This window comes from Oncorhynchus kisutch, linkage group LG29 (genome assembly GCF_002021735.2).
Source record: "Oncorhynchus kisutch isolate 150728-3 linkage group LG29, Okis_V2, whole genome shotgun sequence".
Classification (NCBI taxonomy): Eukaryota; Metazoa; Chordata; class Actinopteri; order Salmoniformes; family Salmonidae; genus Oncorhynchus; species Oncorhynchus kisutch.
In genome coordinates this window covers 11,503,028-11,523,410 of record NC_034202.2, presented here as the reverse complement: position 1 = coordinate 11,523,410, position 20,383 = coordinate 11,503,028, and the positions used below count along the sequence as shown (strand labels likewise).

General features: G+C 43.1%; 1 protein-coding gene across 1 annotated transcript in view; it reads right to left on the bottom strand.

Annotated features, from left to right (window-relative positions):
• Positions 1–20,383, bottom strand: part of lamc3 (laminin, gamma 3) — a 221,498-nt gene that overhangs the window by 94,366 nt on the left and 106,749 nt on the right. Inside the window, exons 7-11 of the mRNA XM_020465728.2 lie at positions 19,229–19,327; positions 17,739–17,875; positions 17,498–17,617; positions 10,674–10,872; positions 3,317–3,426 (exon numbers count right to left, since the gene is read on the bottom strand). Of these exons, the coding sequence (XP_020321317.1) occupies positions 3,317–3,426; positions 10,674–10,872; positions 17,498–17,617; positions 17,739–17,875; positions 19,229–19,327 (665 nt within the window). The remainder of the gene's footprint in view (positions 1–3,316; positions 3,427–10,673; positions 10,873–17,497; positions 17,618–17,738; positions 17,876–19,228; positions 19,328–20,383) is intronic.

Here is a 20,383-nt window from a genome sequence, read left to right as displayed (position 1 = left end):
AAATGTCTAGGTTAAATAGAAACATACTCATAGTAATAGAGTACCGGAGGCACAAAAATGAAAAACACGCTAGCCTTTGCATGTACTGTGTGCACACACTTATGCACTACCACTTCTACAAACACATGTACAAACGTACACACAGCAAAAGTGTTACAATCCAGGTGTTGAGATATAAAGTTATATCTGAGTGTTGATTCTAGTGGGGTTAACACCAGTAGATTGAATATTGGTGTTTACTTCGAACGACCAACACACAGTAGTCTGAGAACTTCTCTAGGCAAGATATTTTTTGAAAAATGTGTTTTTCACTAATGTTAGTCATTTTGCACATGTGGTGTTCTGTGCCTGGCTAGTTAGCTTTCGCCGTTCTACCTACCAGAGATTCACCCCGATTCTGCCAGTGGCTTGTGGCTATCAAGAATGATGCGGTGACCAAAGATTATCAGGGGAATTCTCAGGCTGAACAGACAACAGCTGAGAAGTGATGAGATACCATTGATTTTATCCCTTCACAACAAAATGGAAGATTCTCAGTTAGAGGTAAGCTAATGTTAGCTAGCTTGCCAGTTTAGCTGGGTTAGTTAGCTAGCTAACGTTACAGTCCTGTATTGAACTCTGAAAGCCATCAGCTATATCTTTGGTATACATAATGTCAATCAATGTTGCCTATGCCATGGTAGTCACTGCTAGACTGGTAGCTACCTTCAGCGGAGTAAACATGTTTGTTTGTTCATTCTATCTTTGACCGAAGTTAGCTAACGTAAGCTAGCGAATGTTACCAAATAAGAGTATCTCATCTATTCCACCCTTGTCTGGAAAACAATCTGTTACTAAAAATAGAATTGTCCATATAACTAAATCACTCTTTATTTGTGTGTTGGTAGTCTCAGCTGGCTAGCAATCTTGCTGCCAATTTAGTGACTCTAGTTAGGTAACAGCAAGCTGACTATATTGAAATGTCCATTGTCAGGTATGCTTAGCTAGCGAGTCTAATAGAGATCAATACAATTAGTGGGGTGCTTAAATTGTGTATTGTTGTGTATTTTGTGGAAGGTGGTACAGAAGCTGATTCCACCAACATGTGCTTCCAACCCCTAGCTCTACACAAGATGAAGATAAGTTAGCCAAAATATTTACAAGCTGACAGCTAAGATAGCTTAATTTACAGTAAGCATGGTATAAACATGAATTGGGTAATGCTTGTATGGTTAGTGTTTGTTTTATGGGGTTAACGGTGGTTAGAGGTAGTACCTTCCAGACCATGTAATCAATTTCGTCTACCCCTCTTCTCTTTTTACCCATTCTTTTTTTTAAACTCAGGTTATCTGGAGTGATTCCACAGTGCCTTGCTGAAAAATGCCACAAAGTGGGGGAATTTTGGGTAAACAAGGACGAGGGAGCAAACACACTTTGCAGTTATGGAGCACAACAACACTGTGGGACAGAAACCAGTAAGGGACACTGAAAATGATAAAATCAAGACTACACGGTAATAACACAACCACCCTTCCTTTTTCTGCAGATGATCAAAACAAGACAGGTCTACAAAATTCCCTGCAAAGGGCTACCATTGACAATAATGATCTGTCAAAGTAAATGGGCTGGGGGAGGTTTACTGACAGTACTTTGAGATGAGGAAGGGGGTTTTGGTTTTGCAGGTTCGTGCTCAGACATTAAATGCTTCGTTGGGTATGAGAGCGATGGAGGTGCCATTTCTCCTCAATCTGCAGAGAATTGTAGCTACAGATTGTTTGACCAGATGATGTAATTTACCCAAAGATTTTACTGACATGTTGTCTATTTCAAGTCTTCTCTCATTGATCTGGACCGTCTTCTCTCATTGATCTAGATCGCCCAACACAAGTTGTAGTCTTTCAGAGACTACAGATATAAGGCTTTACACCCCCCCCCCCAACACTGCGAAAGCATTAACTCTAATAAAGTGTTATTTTAAGTCGGAATTTGCAACACCATGATGTTAGGGAACCAACACACTAGGGGTGTTAGTTTGTCAACACTTTGAAGAGTGTTAGTTTAACCTTATTTTGGTGGGTCACATGTAATTTCTAAGAAAGTATTTAATTTAAAACTTCTTATGGCTGGGGGCAGTATTGAGTAGCTTGGATGAATAAGGTGCTCAGAGGTGCCCAGAGTAAACTGCCGGCTACTCAGTCCCAATTGCTAATATATGCATATTATTAATATATGTGGATAGAAAACACTCTGAAGTTTCTAAATGTGTTTGAATGATGTCTGTGAGTATAACAGAACTCAAATGGCAGGCAAAACCTGAGAAAAAATCCAACCAGGAAGTGGTAAATCTGAGGTTGGTTGTTTTTCAACTCACTCCCTATTGAAGATACAGTGGGATATTGGTCACGTTGCACTTCCTAATGCTTCCACTAGATGTCAACAGTCTTTAGAACATTGTTTGATACGTCTACTGTGAAGTGGGGGAGAATGAGAGGGGAATGAGTCAGAGGTCTGCCAGAATGCCTTGAGCTCGTGACGCTCGTTCACGTGAGAGTGAGCTCTGTTCCATCGCAATTCTACAGACAAAGAATTCTCCGGTTGGAACGTTATTGAAGATTCCTGTGAAAAACATCCTAAAGATGTATTCTATACTTCGTTTGACATGTTTCTACGGACTGTAACGGATCTTTTGGACTTTTCGTCTGCTCGTACGTCATGAAGGTAGATTACTGGGCTGAACGCGCTAACAACAAGGAGGAATTTGGACATAAATGATGGACATTATCGAACAAAACAAACATTTATTGTGGAACTGGGATTCCTGGGAGTGCATTCTGCTGACTGCAAAATATGTCAGATATCTTTTTGGCTTGTTTGGTCTCTGAGCGCCATACTCAGCTTATTGCATAGTTTGCTTTTTCCGTAAAGCTTTTTTGAAATCTGACACAGCAGTTGTATTAAGGAGACATGTATCTGAAGTTACATGTATAACACTTGTCTTTTCATCAACAATTATAATGAATATTTCTGTAAATTGATGTGGATCTCTGCAAAATCTGAACCTAACATAATCATTTGTGGTGCTTTCACCGTAAAGCCTATTTGAAATCGGACACTGTGGTGGGATTAACAAGAAGTCTATCTTTAAAATGGTGTGAAATACTTGTTTGTCTGAGGAATTTTAATCATGGGATTTATGTTGTTTTGAATTTGGTGCCCTGCACTTTCACTGGCTGCTGTCATATCGATCCCGTTAGCGGGATCTCAGCCATAAGAGGTTTTAACACTGTTGGTGTTAACATTCTGATCTTGCGGCGTGCACACACACACACACACTTACAGTTGTGTCCTCCTGCGTTGCTGATCCTGAATGCAGTGAGGTTGAAGAGAAGACTTTGGAACTCGAAGGCAGACAGAAAAGGCCTCAGTCTTGTCTCCTCCTTGTGAAGTCTGGAAGAAGACAAACACAAACACAGGGCCATGATTACTGAGGACCGCAACATATTATTACAGTATGTTTGTATGAAGGAATGCATGAAGGAATGAATGCATGCATGAATTAATCTGAAAATCTCACATCACCCACATCACACATCTGAAATCTAGTATGGGATGTTGCATTAGCATTGGGGGAGCTGTGTACACTGTGGGAGCTGTGTACACTATAACTTTATCTCTGTTTGATATACAGCTCATACTCTGTCCTGTGTGAATGTGTTATATATGAGCAGGGTATGTCATATCTGTCTATGAGTTTGTGTTGACAATATTTTAAGTCCTCTCTCTCTTTCGGTGTCTCTCTCTTTCGGTGTCTCTCTCTCTCGGTGTCTCTCTCTCTCGGTGTCTCTCTCTCTCTCTCTCTCTCTCTCTCTCTCTCTCTCTCTGTCTCTCTGTCTCTCTGTCTCTCTGTCTCTCTTTCTGTGTGTGTGTGCATGCGTTGGACATCTTCACGGATCCACCTGTACCCGAATATCCAAGACCCGAACGGGTCAAATGTCACAGGTCTGGGTTGGATCTGATATGATTGTAACAGGTCTCGGGTATGAGTAATTTCAACTGACTTGTGGAGTCACTAGTAATTACTATTGATGGGGAAACAAAACTTGAGAATATCATTGAGAATATCCAGCCAATTGTGTCGAAAATCAGTTCATTACTCGAGGCAATGATTAACACAGTGTACACTAGTGGCACCTGCTGGTCAAAATAATTTTAAACAGACCAATTTGTATTGATTACGGCGCATGTGTCGCAGCGCGTGCGCAGGGTAGACTTTTGTCTTCTACTGCAGCCAATACCAAACCAATCTGGTTGTTGTTTGACAAAACTAAGCATCGGACGTTGTGAATCATGTGCTTCAGATAAAGTGATACAAGCATCGGTACGCTGTTTTGAAACAAACTGCTTAGCGATTTTGTCACATGCCTTGGAGCTCCGGTATCAAACTTAACATCACCAGTAATTAACAGTTCAAGGGTTGTTCATGTGGATTTTCCCTGTCGTATGTTGTAAATTCCCGCTTCCCACTTGGTTAGAAAAGCAGCATCAATACTGCATTTTGAAATGTAGGTGGGACAATGTGCTGTCGGGGGCTCATTAGCATATTTCTGAGTATTACAATTACATGGTGACTAGCTATAAAGGAGTCATGCACTTAAATCAGCCTTTTATTAAATCAGCCCTTCAATGTTTATGAACAATGTACATTAATTGGGATGACTTTCCTTTATAGGAGATCAAAAAGAGTTTGCTGAAAGCCATGCAAAGAATAAGCCCCATCTGCCAGGTTCTCATAGGTCACCGCTGTTACAGTACGTTGCTAATCATCAAGTGATATGCATGTGGTTTACAGAAGAGACAGTAAAGATTGGTAGTAACAAACACATTCACTTTCAAAACTTGCAGAACAGATCTTGTCAAGAAAGCACTGTATTCGTACTGGCATAACCATCAAAAACATATTCTGCTACAACACTTCCACTGACGGTTGGCAACAACCTCTCTTCCCTGTGAAATGTTATTAACATGCTGTAAGGCGATCTGTGCCTCTCTGGCTGATAAGATTGCATGTTTTCTGCTCCTCCAGAGGATGGTGAAACAAATGAGCTGCCAACTCTGGATGAGCTCCCATTTCCCCCTGTAGATACGGACGATGAATAATGATTGAAGGTGGTTTTTGTTAAGCAAGAATTGTTAAACAACAGTGTTTTATACTGTGACTAAGTTGATGTCCCAGGGACAGTTATTGAAAACATAGGTCAATCCAACCTGATTGTGGTAAGAGATATGGAAACAGTTGTTCACATTGAGTGATTCACCTCTGAATCTACAGATCGCTTGTGTATGTGTGTGTATTTGTAATGCTCACTCCCATTAATAGAAGTATAACCTTTCTTATGATTATAGTATTACCATACTAATTGGATTGTACAACCCAGAATGAAGGGTTTGAAATTATGAAGTGTCCTTTTTTTTCTGTGTTGATCTCCCTTACTTTAATAGGAGTATAGCACATTTTGAAATAGAAGCTAAAATTGAAATGCTTGCATTAAAATGTAATGATTATCATCACCCATGTGATATGAGGATGGAATGTGATGGAAATGTGTATACTTGTGCTTTTCTATTTACCAATTTCAATGTTCTATGTTTGTCCTTTCTATAAACCAATTTCTCTGTTCATGCAAGTGACTGACTGAACGAATCCTTACTAGTAGCTGCAATTTGGCATTATGCCAGACCTTATTTTGAGAACAAAATATATCTCAGTTTCAAGGTTTCAGCTTAGAGAGAAGCCTTGTAAAGGTATTGGTCATGTTATGAACCAGTATTGGTCGGTCACAATAAACAAAACTGTAATGATGAATAAAATATGCTTGATCATGCAAATATAACTTATCTGTGTATAGCCATATATAAAACAACTGTGGGGGGTCCCCAGTAGAGCTTCTGACAGACATTCACTATGGTGCATGAGCCTCACCTCTCTGCCTCCTCACCGTTGTGCTTTATCAACTCTGGTTAATAAAGTAGCTTAAAATGGACTTTTCTGCTGCTTCTCTCACTTGGATTGGACTGCCTCTGGATCCAACCAGGTCTAAACTGAACGGTGTAGTTGTCCTCAGGTCCATTTGGAACGGGTCTCTATATTTAAAAAAAAATATTTCTAAATAATGGGAAAGCCCCAGGTCCATTTCGGAACGGGTTCCAACTTTTTGGACTAGTGAAGGCCTCTGGCGTGCGTGACACTGGGCCTGTAATTAAGCTGTTGCTACGATAAGAGGAACACCATCAGTGGACCAGGAAACCACTGGAGGTCTGGGTTAAGTATGTGGTGGGAGCCCACACACACACACACACAGGCAGGCAGACAGTCGCATACTGATAGAGACACAGAGGGACAGGGGGGAGGAGAGAAAGAGGCTGGAGAAAGAGAAGAGTAAAGAGAAAGAAGAGAAGTGAAGAAGAAGAAGTGAAGATAATGAATAATTTAGATTATATATTTTAAACAAAACATTTTCCACCCTGTTGTCTCTCCCCACAGTCTACAAGGCAATGGAGAACAACAAAGGCAAACCCATCCAACACTATTTAACATGAGGGCATCGACCACCCCCTCTGTCTTTGAACAGCCCTACCCACCCCGCTACTCTATGTGATTGAGATGATCCTAGGAACCAGGCACGGCGCCAAGATTTTTTCTCTCACGGGTGTAAGGGGGGTGCTTGACCAATACGTGGGGGTGCTAAGAAAATAGTTAATTTTCATGACTTCAGAGTTATAAGGAAGTTCTCATTTCTCAATAAAAGCAGATATGGCACAGAGCACATTCGATATAAATGTAGTGTTTAATTGAATTTGGCCCAAGAAAATTCAACAAAATAACTGGAAGCCTAATTTACAAGTGACCACAAGGCAATGGCAAGAAACATCTTTCACGTTCAGCAAAGCTGAAAGCGCCCATGCACTGAAGTCTTTCAGCAATAACAACACAATATATCCAAAATGCGACAACAACAAGGAAGTGCATTTGTTCCATATGCATAATCAGACAACTGTGCATTGGTAATAATGTTTTGGATGAAATGGCTATCACAAAGTCAGAAATGAAATGAATTAACAATATCCGAAGTCCAAAGCTAGCAGCGACGAGCTGCTCTGGCGCTCCATCACGTCGTGGCTCACGAGTTTCTCTCTCCGACTCATCTTTCTCATCTCCCTCTTCTACTTTGGCCCCCTTGGAGACGGGGTCTGGGTATGGATTTTCAATTTCTACCCGCACTCTTCTCTTGATCAGCAAACAGTCCATTGCTGCGGGGTGAGATGGGCGACTCGCTAGCTAGTAGTTGTCTCACTTAACGTAGACAAATGTGCGCGGTCACACACACCAGACTCCTCCTCCTCCCCCCAACCACACACACGTCATAGGGTACACATGCGGCCCGAGGGATTGGATTGGGAACAGAATGGCTGGTTATTAACTTTGACATATTTCTTTATTTAAAAATAGGGGCTACGCAGATTTGTGACAGGGCTACAGCCCCTCCTAGCCCTGGTGTAGCGCCATGCATGCTGGGAACAAAACACTACTTACCCTGGATAAAACATTCAACACATTCACACAACACAATTAGGCTCACAGTCATGACAAACAGCATGCTATCTGTCACCAAGACAACATTGCCAGGGGATGGGAGACTGTGTGTTGTGTTGCTGTGTGCTTCCCAAATGAACAAAACACAGACATGCACACTCACACACAGCCTCTGAGTCATTTGGAGAGAGAAAAAGCTCAGAGACAGCTTCTACCTCCAGACTGTTGAACAGCCAACCCTAGCTCAACCAATACACTATCTACTTTATATTGGAAATACAGTCATACTTGACATGAACATTGATAATTTATACTGCACTCTTCAAAAAAGGTGCAGGGTAGAACCCTTGGCAAAGGATTCTACCTAGAACCCTCAATGCAGGGTTCTTCATAGAACCCCCTGTAAATGATTTTTACTTAGAACCCTCTATAAAGGGTTCTTAGAACCATCAACAAAGGTTTTAACAAGAACCCTTTTAACCACTAAAGGGTCTTCCAAGAAGCGTCTATGAAGGGTTCTACTGAGAACTCTACATTTCTTTGAAGGGTTCTTCTTAGAACCCTCTATGAATGGTTCAAACACCCTTATTAGCCTCTAAAAATAAAATAACACCTAAATGACATTATCATAATGCCTTTTTTTGAGTGTTCTTGAAAATATATCAGATTACTCAGATTACTCAAATTCCTGAGGTTAACGTTTTAAACACTAATGCTCAGGCACTAATTTAAAATAAATAAGAAAAGAATTCAACAAAAATCTTATTCAGAATAAGAACAGTTATTTGTAGAACTCTTCTTGCTTTCCAAAGACTCCTTCTTGCCTTCAAAACAATCATCAAAGAACCCTTTCTTCCAAAAACGGTTCCACATATCAAATGTTATTTGTCATGTGCCGAATACAACAGGTGCAGACCTAAGTGAAATTCTTACTTACAAGCCATTCACCAACAATGCAGTTTTAAGAAAATATAATATAATTATAAGAAATAAAAGTAACAAATAAATAAGAGCAGCAGTAAAATAACAATAGCGAGGCTATATACAGGGGGTGCTGGTACAGAGTCAATGCGCGGGGGCACCGGTTAGTTAGGTAATTGAGGTAATATGTACATGTAGGTAGAGTTATTAAAGTGACTATACATTTGATTAGACGTTCAGGAGTCTTATGGCTTGTGGGTAGAAGCTGTTTAGAAGCCTCTTGGACCTAGACTTGGTGCTCCGGTACCGCATGCTGTGCGGTAGCAGAGAGAACAGTCTATGACTAGGGTGGCTAGAGTCTTTTTTGTTAGGGCATTCCTCTGACACCGCCTGGTATAGAAGTCCTGGAGGGCAGGAAGCTTGGTCCCAGTGATGTACTGGTCTGTACGCATTACTCTCTGTAGTGCCTTGCGGTCAGAGGGTGAGCAGTTCCCATACCAGGCAGTGATGCAACCAGTCAGTTTGCTCTCGATGGTACAGCTGTAGAACCTTTTGAGGATCTGAGGACCCATGCCAAATCTTTTCAGTCTCTTTAGGGCGAATGGGTTTTGTCGTGCCCTCTTCATGGGATGTTATAGGTTCTACGTAGAACTCTTTGCTTTACAAAGAACCCGTCTTCTAAAACGGAAAACGGTTATTGGTAGAACCCTATCCTGTCGCAAAGAACAATTTTTCAACCCTTTTTTCTAAAAGTGTGTATATCTTATGGTGTACATATCGGTTTTATACCATGCATACTACTTCCTTTTCCTTACTTATTTTATTATCTGACTTGTGATTGTTATTGATATTGATATGTGTACTGCATTGTCGAGAGCTTGCATGGAAGCATTTTGCTGCACCGTTTATACCTGCTGTAAACTGTGTACGTGACAAATAAACCTTGATTTGGCGAAGCTCTTAAGAACTACCTAGGAGAGAGAGAGCTCCAGAGAAAGACATTTGAAAGTCCTTTCACATCGTCTCAGCTGAGCTTTCGGGATATAGCAATGTGGTGCCATGATAAGATGAGTGCTCCAGGACGAGGTGATGCTGTGTGTGTGTGTGTGTGTGTGTGTGTGTGTGTGTATGTGTGTGTGTGTAGGGCCAGATCTCTGTCTCTCTAATGACGTGTGTGGAGCCTGTCACCAGAGAGGGCCCACACAATGACAGTCCTGTCTCCAGGTCCCGCTGCTCTGAGGGGGCAACCAAAGTCCCCTCTTCACCCAGGCTGGGGGTTGTGGGGGAACTCATTACTCATTATGCATAGTCACAAGAAAGGACATAGCACTGTCTGTCACAAAGCCATAAGGAAGCTCCCATAGTACACACTTAAAAATAATAGTACTGAATAGTCCCAGATAGGGGTTCTTTGGAGGAAGCCTTTACAGTGCTACATACTGTAAAACCCTTTTTTGAAGGTTCAATAAATAACCATGTTCATAAGGTTCTAAATGGAACTATAAAGAACCCTTTCCTAATGTTCTATAAAGGATCATTAAATAAGGTTTTACATAGCACCATAAAGTGTTCCACTTTTTGGGGCCGTTTTATGGCTGTTTATAGAATCTTTATGGAGAATGGTTCTTTATGGAGAATGGAGAATGGTTCTATAGAGAACCTTTCACAATCTGAAAGGTTCTTTATAGATCCTTCTGAAGAACAATGGTTTACTTATTTATTCAGTTCAGTGTTATTGCACCAGCTGACAAGTTGAATCAACCTTGAGAACAGCTGGGGGTCTCCGAGGTGAGAGTAAAACATTCTCAGTTAACACAGCCACACAATAGCCTTTCACAAAACACCACCATTAAGCACAGTCATAAAATGACTTGGCATAACCCAACATATTAGATAAACGGGAATGACGCTCTCACTCCCGGCTGCACAAAAAGAGCTGTGGAGTAAACCACGCCCCAAAATATTCTAATGAGCTGAATGTATGAATATCATACAGCCATGGAGATGACGCTGTTCATCCATGCAGTCAGAGGTTCATACACTGTACTGTAAGTAGGGATATTACATATTTGTATATGATTATATGATGTAGAGTAGCATAATAGTAGGTGTATAGTCGTATTTTATATACATGTCAACACATGCTATGCACACATATCACACCCACACCATTTTGTTTTACCTGAGAGTGAAGGTGTGCTGGGGAGCGAGGCCTGGCTGGTGGACAAGTCCAGGTTGGGGTGAAAGGTCAGCTGACAGGGTGATTCCAGATCCTTCCAGAAGCACAGTGACACTGTGAGGGAGGAGGCACTGGGCCTCGGCCGTGAAGGTCAGGGAGAGGAGCTGGCCATAGCTCAGGAGATGGTTCCCCAGGAACTTCTCTACAGGAGCAGAGAGAGAGGAGACAGGCAGACAGACAGACAGGCAGGCAGACATCAAGGGTCAGGGGATAACCATGCAGGCATTTAGCTATCTCACATCCTGTCAGAGAGAAAGAGAGTCTTTGTGTGTTTCAAGTTCAGCTTCCCGCCATCTGACAAACATGCTGGAAGGGGTACAAGTGTTGAATGAGAGCTTTGGCTTTTGGTGTTTATATATATATATATATAAATGAGAGAGAGAGAGAGAGAGAGAGAGAGAGAGAGAGAGAGAGAGAGAGAGAGAGAGAGAGAGAGAGAGAGAGCTTTTGGTGTTGTTTATATATATATATATATATGAGAGAGCGAGAGAGCGAGAGAGAGAGAGAGAGTGCGGGCCAAGGCTCTTGTAACCCACAGAGATCACAGTGGGAGTCTGGCTGTGATTACCCTTCGTCTTATCTCTGGCTCATTACAGGACATTAACACCACTTCAAAGAGCTACACACACACGCACGCATGCGCATGTACAGGCACACACTCTACAAACCAGCACACTCACTGCAATGATCAGCACCCAGGGATCCCAAATACACTTTAATAAAAGAACTATCCCTGAAAAAAACGACATTTTGAGTTATGGTTGGGTGAGGAGGAGGATGCAGAAGATCCTGTTTACAGAAATATGTGAAAATGAAGCACTATGACAGATAAGGAAAGGTGGACTGGCATTTCATCATTCAAGATTGATTACAGCAATAAAAACAGGAATCCACCTTAAAAAAGGCAGATGTTTTTCAGTAAGGCAATACACAACTGCATAATCTGCCGCAGTATGAATGATACTCTAGCAGACCTGGGGCTCTATTCAATCTTTGCCGCTGAAGAGCAACAGACTGCGCAATAGAAATGTAAATGTCATTTCGGATTGAACCGACATATGCAGCGTTTACCGTGAATGCATTTTCCACTACCACGCTGACGTTGCCTTCAAATTTCAGTCACGTTGTAACACTGAACTTCCGTGATGCTGATTGAATAGAGCCCCTGGATTCAAATACTATTTGAAATCTTTCAAACGCTTTGAGCATTTTCTTTAGCCTCCCCGGAGGTTGACTGGGCTTGCACTTTTGGGACTTATACTGTGTATTGGTTCAATTAAATAGTATTTTAGCCCAGGTCTGTGTTTCAACAGTGCAGCCCCCGCTGTTAGTCTGTGTGGCTGGCTGAGGTAGTGTGTTTTGAGTGTAATGGTGTGGGTCATGTATGCTGGTCTATCCTGGTGGTGTCAGGGCTGCAGTACACATACACACACACACACACACACACACACACACACACACACACACACACACACACACACACACACACACACACACACACACACACACACACACACACACACACACACACACACACACACACACACACACACACACACAGCTGTCCACTATCTTCACAGTCACACCTGATCTGAATCCAGGACCAGCCCTTATCATCTCTACCACGCCGCTCGGCGCCGAATGACTGCCCTCTGGGCAGATTTGTCATGTTTTTGCCTGACCTGCCCCAGGTTGATGTGCTGGGTATATGGGCTGATGTGCTTTTGGCCGACTTGCTCCGACCCTATTGTCTGACTAGTGGGTACTGTTGTGCGTTTTACTGTTATTTGCTTTGGATATTCAAGAGGTGGTTCACGTGGTACCCTTAAAACGTCAGGGACACTCAACCACAAATCAATTCATAGGCACTTGTGTTTAACTAAGAATTTTGAGTAATTAAGTTACATAGTGTATTTTCCACCTAACCAATCAGATGGCATGGTGTAGATACTGCCATATTGCTTATACTCATCCACTCCTCTCAGATCTACATAAGTGCCAATGGGGGTGTAATGGATTTTTAATGTTTGTGCTTTTCTTATAACTCATTTCTGTGTTCTACTCATTTGCTGTTCTACAAACCAATTTCTGTGTTCGTGCAAGTCTCTGACTGTACAAATCCTCACTATCAGTAACAGCAACTTGGCAGTACGCCTAGACCTTGTTTTGAGAACGAACGAAGATATCTCCGTTTCAAGGTCTCAGCTTAGAGAGAAAGAAGCCTCGTGAGGTATTGGTCTGTCACATGTGACAAACCAGTATTGGTCTGTCACATGGATGAAACAAAATGATTAATGATTAATTATTCATGTTAAATCATACAAATATAACTTGTCTGTGTGTAGCCGTACATAAGACAACTGCTGGGACTGCTTTCTCTCTCTCACTCTCTCTCTCTCTCTCTCTCTCTCTCTCTCTCTCTCTCTCTCTCTCTCTCTCTCTCTCTCTCTCTCTCTCTCTCTCTCTCTCTCTCTCTCTCTCTCTCTCTCTCTCTCTCTCTCTCTCTCTCTCTCTCTCCTCTCTCTCCCTCTCTCTCTCTCCCTCTCTCCTCTCTCTCTCTCTCTCTCTCTCTCTCTCTCTCTCTCTCTCTCTCTCTCTCTCTCTCTCTCTCTCTCTCTCTCTCTCTCTCCTCTCTCTCCCTCTCTCTCTCCTCTCTCTCTCTCTCTCTCTCTCTCTCTCTCTCTCTCTCTCTCTCTCTCTCTCTCTCTCTCTCTCTCTCTCTCTCTCTCTCTCTCTCTCTCTCTCTCTCTCTCACTCTCTCTCTCTCTCTCTCTCTCACTCTCTCTCTCTCTCTCTCTCTCTCTCTCTCTCTCTCTCTCTCTCTCTCTCTCTCACTCTCTCTCTCTCTCTCTCTCTCTCTCTCTCTCTCTCACTCTCTCTCTCTCTCTCTCTCTCTCTCTCTCTCTCTCTCTCTCTCTCTCTCTCTCTCTCACTCTCTCTCTCTCTCTCTCTCTCTCTCTCATGTGGTGCATTACGTTTGTTGGAACCTCTCCAGCGCGCTGACAAATAACAATTATTCATTTCATATTGTCTTTGAGTGTAAACATTTCCACGACAGGGGTTTGATGGTGGGATTAGGCAGGAAAATTAAGTCATCTCACAGGATGAAAGACGCTGCGCTGCCCCCACTGGTTGGTCCTCCAATGTTTTATTATGACTCCCCCCCCAGAACCCCACTAGGTGACTGGAACTCTCACTGTGATCACATCACGATGGCATTCTACCATTAGAATAGATTTGTATTCATTGGTTTATCACAGGAGAGTAATTGAAAAGAGACAACGGCTTTAAATGTGGACCTCTGTGTGAGTCCGAATGACAGTGTTTCTGATTGAACTAAGAAGACGTGCGTGAAAGCAGTAAGTGTGTGTGTTTCTGTTTGTGTGTATGGTTGAGTGTGTGTGTGTGTGTTTTGAGTGTGAAAAGAAATCATTGTTCACTTTCTTTTCTCTGTTGTGTGCTCAACCTGAACCACGACTGACCTCCTTCCACTGACACACAAAGTACCCGTCACTTTGCCTGACACCCCAGTGAATGGTAGAGGAGCCCTGAGATCAATCGAGGGTTTAGACTCTCCAAACCAATTAAATCAACTCCATTTCAATTAGATAGCCACCGTTTCAAACAAACAACTTTAAGTCCCATGGAGGCCTCTAACTTACATCGACCACTGTGCAACAATATCTCAACAGACAAACTAACTTCACCCAGCAGAGAGAGAGAGAGAGAGAGAGAGAGAGAGAGAGAGAGAGAGAGAGAGAGAGAGAGAGAGAGAGAGACCAAACTGGGCCAAGTGTGAATCCAGTAACCTGCTCTACATCGTCTGTAGCAGTGGTTCCCAACTCCAGTCCTCCATTACCCCCAACAGCACATTTGAGTTGTGGCCATGGACAAAAAAAACACCTGATTGAACTAATTGAGGGCCTGGTGATTAGTTGACAAGCTGGTGTGCTTGCCCAGGACTATGACACAAATGTGCGCTGTTGGAGATACTCAAGGACTAGAGTTGGGAACCATTGGTCTACAGGTGCAGCATAGCTAGGGACATGATTACATGGATAACAGGCAGAAAGACTACACCACCTGGTGCACAAAGACATTCAGGATCTATTAGACCATGCTGCACCCTAGTAAAACATGCAATGTCAGTTTAAAAAAAGAAACGGACCCCAACAACGTAATCTACTTTGTGGGTGTGATAGAGTCTCCTGAACGTTCTTGACCCCAATCAGTGTGGTGGTAAATACATTTTCTTTCACAGGGATCTTGAACGTTCTGGGACACACATCCAATCAGGGATCAGGGGGAAGGTTAGTCCTGAACGTTCTGGGGCTCACATCCAATCATGGATCAGGGTAGTGGATTGTCCTGAATGTGCTGGGACTCACATCCAATCAGGGATCAGGATGTTGCTTGTCCTGAAAGTTATAGGGCTCACATCCAATCAGGGAACAGGGTGGGTGGTTTGTCCTGAATGTTCTGGGGCTCACATCCAATCAGGGATCAGGGTGCTGGTTTGTCCGGAAAGTTCTGGGGCTCACATCCAATCAGGGTGAAAGTTTGTCCTAAGCATTCTATGGCTCACATTCAATTAGGGATCATGGTGATATTTTGTAATAAACGTTCTACAGCTCACATCCAGCCTAGAGGACATATGCTGAAAACTGTCCCTCTCCCTTTTTCTCTCCCTAGTCCTTTAGTGCTGTCCCTTCCTCTCTTGGAGACCCCCCCCCCCTTGGATTTAGGGGGGTTAGAAATGAATGTAGAAAGTGTAGAAATGAATATGATCCTGTACCATGTCAGACACTAAAGCACAGGTAGCTGGTTCTGGATGAGGGGTGTTAGCTACCTGTTGGACCCTTGAGCATGGAGGATTGGAGAGGAGAAGCCTGCAACTTGAATTGCCATGTCAGTGATTAGAGAGGCTGTTGAGGAAAGTGGTTTTGGCTTGGAATCTATGATAGAATCTGGCAGCAGGATTCACTCAAGTGTTCAATCTGTTGACAAGTGCTGTGTCGCCGTAGGAACGTGACCTTTCTACTCGGTGTCAACTAGCAGCAATCTTTTCTTGGCAAAGAGGAAGAGGACAAGTGTGGTGGTAAATGAATTTGCTTTTCACTTTCACTCTCTGTAACTCCCTCACAGCCTTCTCTATCTCTTTGAAAGACTCCAGCTGAACATCGCTGTATGATGCTCCGAGTAATCCGACCTGAGTTTCCTCCATTGTATATCGAGGATTGTGTTCCTTGGCACCGCAGTGTCGCCTGGTGCTTCTGGAAGCCGGGTTAGAAGCACGTCGATCCCCAACACTTCTCTCTGTTCTCATTACACTAAGACACATCCTGATCTGATTCTAGACATAGCCAGGCGTAAAAAGAGACGCACGGAAATAGGCGACAAATAGATTACTAAGAATCAGAGAAATTGCTTTCTGTCTCCGTGTTGTTTGGTAGCAGAGCATTGTCACTCAGATTTATCTTCCGCTTTAGTGAGAAATGCTGCCGGAGGATTATTGCACAAACAGAGAAAGAAAGAGAGAGAGAAATCCTATGCATATCCTTTGCAGCCTGCCTCTCCGCTCTAATCTTTAAAGTAACTGTACACATGAGGGAAAAAAGGCAGGGAGAAAATGAGATCATTAAAAGCAACGGCGGGGCAATAGATCTCCATATTTTACTACGCTGCAAAACAACACAAACAAAGTGCTGTGCCGGAGAGATAAGGGGACGGGCTTGAACACGAATCACTACGTGGTGGCCTTCTGAGACACTGGAGTGATGGACGAGCTTCAAGAAAACAGCAAACTAAACACGTGAATAAATAAACAGTCTAAACATATCCAAGTTGACTTAACAACATATAAGAAACTCAAAATATATCCCCCGAAACGGACCCAGTCATTTTCCCTCCCAGGCGTCTTCTGTGATCTAAGGCTTTTCATGCTTGGGTTCTTAAAAAGACGCCTGTCTAAATGAACATAAAACCAGCAGGATGTGTTGGTAGTTAATGGGATTTCCACTATTTCTGTTTCTCTATATCTATGTTGACTGCTGATTCGCTAGGCTTGATCCTCGGTGCAGTGAGTAGCCACCTTGAGCTTAGGCAGGCTGATTTCCACATGTTTGTTCTTCCAGCATGGCCAAGACATCCAATTCCATCAGGCCTATTCTCTCATGGGGCTCCAGCTACATAGGCTGTGTCCCAAATGGCAAACTATTCCCTATTTGGTGTACCACTTTTGACCAGTGCCCATAGAGAATAGGGTAACATTTGGGACGCAACCAGAGAGAGAGCCCCTAAGTCCTGTAGCGGGGACAGCTATAAATGTTATATGCTAATGGTCATGATAAGAGTCTGCTGTGAGAAAATGGTGTCGCAGTTAACCCGTTTATGACCTTATTGGGCAACGCTATGGGGAATTGTTCAATCAAACAAAGCAATAATCTCAAGTAACAAGCCAAGGGTATTATAGGTGGCAGACGATAATATGATTGACATATTTACATGTCTGAGCTCAAGCAGAATCTTCATGTATTTGTTCCTAATCCCGGAAGCGCACACACTTCTCATATAAACTCTAGGGCCCAGAGTTTTTCTTGGTCAGGTAATATGGTCTGGAGAAACTCCAGGTTCTACTGATATCTCACCTAAAGTTGACATTAGCTCTGTGTGTGTGTGTGCGTGCATGCGTGCGTGCGTGTGTGTGTGTGTGTGCGTGTGTGCGTGCGTGTGCGTGCGTGTGTGTGTGTTTCGGCTGTGCCTCTCACCTGGAGCTCTGTAGAAGCCCAGGTCTTCCTCACTGAGTGGTAGCAGGTAGACCTCACCTTCCTTCCACAGCAGAGGGTACTCCTGTCCCCCAGAGAACTGTCCAGACCAGCGGTCTGGGTCTGCAGAGGGGTGCATGACAGAATGACTCAGGATGATAACCACAATATAAGGGGTTCACAATTCACCAATAGTTATTAGCTGAAGTCAGTACTTTTAAGATAATCATGATTGGCTGAATACCTTCAAGGAAGTCAGAAGTGATGTTGACAGCTGCATGGTCATTGGAGGATCTGCAGGCCAATGAGTGTCCGAAGCAGAAACATGAGGTGCAGCCAGCTGGGTTGTTCTCCTGCAGGTTGAAGGAGCCTGGCTTGCACCTGCACAAACACACAAACGCACACACGCACGCACACACACACACACACACACACACACACACACACACACACACACACACACACACACACACACACACACACACACACACACACACACACACACACACACACACACACACACACACACACACACACACACACACACGCACACGCACACGCACACGCACACACACACACGCACAAAACACATTGTCATTATATGCTTCATCACTGCAGCTTGGTGGGGCTAATCTCTCCATATTGTGGAGCAAGTTCAGAGAGCATCACTAGGCCCTGTGAGTCAGGTCGTTTGAGACTATCTGCCAAGTGAACATGTGTTGCTGTTTGTGCTGCAGTGTTGGGGCATAGAGAGGTAGCTGAGGCCAATCCCCCCCAGCTGATCTCACACTGTGATACACAACCTCCAGAGAGACTGTAGAAGAGACAAGTTGTGTGTTTGTGTGTGTAGAGGAGTGAGGTGTGTGTGCGTTTGTGTATGTAAGAGTGCGTGAGGGGGATCTGTGTATGTGCGTGGGTGGTGTTCAGAAACAGGACTATGTAAGTCACATCAGGGGAAAGAGTGTCCTTGTTCAACGGAGCATGAAATAACACACAACACAACAAAAATAAACAAGCTAGAAAACAAGCAAAAATAATTCAACACTGGGGATCGTCTCATGGCTGCGTATTTTGCTAATATCAAACTCGTGATTTGTTTGTGTTTTGTCAGTCTAATCATGTAAATCTTAGAGAGCAGAAGAAGAATGATTAAAATGTGGGTGTAGAGAAGGTTGGGTACAGACAGTAAGTCTAAAAGAATCATGTTCCCCGCAGTCCTTTCAGCAACATTTTGAAGGGAAAGGGAATGTATTCAACTGATGTACAACATGCCATTACATGAGATTTAGCTCATTTCCATCCATAGTCCTTGGTTGATACTGTACGTGTCCTAACTGTCTATGAATAAAAGTTTACATTTTACCATTTACACCGTGTGTAATCATCCCGGGACAAATGTACTTGTCTGTTATCATGAACCTGTTTTCAATGGGTTACCATGCCGACTCAAAACAGTTTGTCAAAGAGCGGTGCCATAAAATTTCAAGGGATGTTTTGTTTAACAATGGCAGCGGGCAGCATCAAGGTTTAATCCAGTACTCCACTGTACTAACAACATGAAATGTTCGCTACCATTGTTAACTGAACAAAGAGCTAGATACTAAAAACGGTTACCGTGGTAACCGTATTACGTTATTTCAGGTGACACAGTAGCATATCACGGGTCACCTGTCACATGCCTATTTTTCCATTATCTTTTTTTTTGGAGAAAGAACAGCACAATACAAAAGCCACCTGTCACACGCCTGTCCCTCCACGCTGTCCTTGCAGTGACAACCGCCGTCCAGCGTAGAGCAGATGCCAACACTGCCCCTGGTTTCACAGTCACACGACCTGCGGAGAAACGATAACAACATCCTATTACGGTCAATGTTCAGCCAGAGGTCAAACTGGTTATGACCGCGGCCATAACGTCATGGGGCACTTAGGTTAAGACATAGGTGAGAAAGTCGGAATAGATATTTGGTTGAGTATTTGGTCGAGTGACTCTTTGTTTCAGTGTACACATTGCGGGGCGGCACGTAGCCCAACGGTTAAGCACGTTGGGCCAGTAAACGGAAGGTTGCTGGTTAGAATCCCAGAGCTGACTAGGTAAAATATCTGTTGATGTGCCCTTGAGCAAGGCACTTAACCCTAATTAAGAGCGTCTGCTAAAATATTCACATTGTTTCCTTGATTAATTATGCTGATAAGGGGTGTTTAGTCTTCGCTTACTCTTTTTCACACACATACACACGCTGAAAATAGCCTGATTCAACGACCGTGATTGGTTAAGTGGGGTCACTGCTGTGCCAATCAAAAGCTTTGTTCTATGAAACGTGTTTAATCATCTTCATTGATTGATTGTTTTCCTCCAGAACTGTAACACAGAATCAATATTTTAACGAGGTTGCTATTAAGAATAATTCAATTATCCCCTGGGCAGGCTTTTACTCTGTTCTGCTCTACTGGCCTGCATAATTCACACCACACTTTACTACAGAACACTGGAAGACTGAGGTAGGGATGGAGAGAGAGAGAAATGAGGGAGAGGGGTAGAGGGAGAGAAGGATTGACAGGAAGAAGGAGAGAAGGATTGGGAGGGAGAGGGAGGAAGCGGGAGAGAGGGATGAAGACACACTCCAACACACAGGCACTACATATGCTCAAACACACAAAACACACACACATGCATATTGACATATATAGACACACTTTCACACTCTTCACATGCTGCTGCTACTCTGTTTATTATACACTGCTCCAAAAAATTAAGGGAACACTTAAACAACACAATGTAACTCCAAGTCAATCACACTTCTGTGAAATCAAACTGTCCACTTAGGAAGCAACACTGAATGACAATAAATGTCACATGCTGTTGTGCAAATGGAATAGACAACAGGTGGA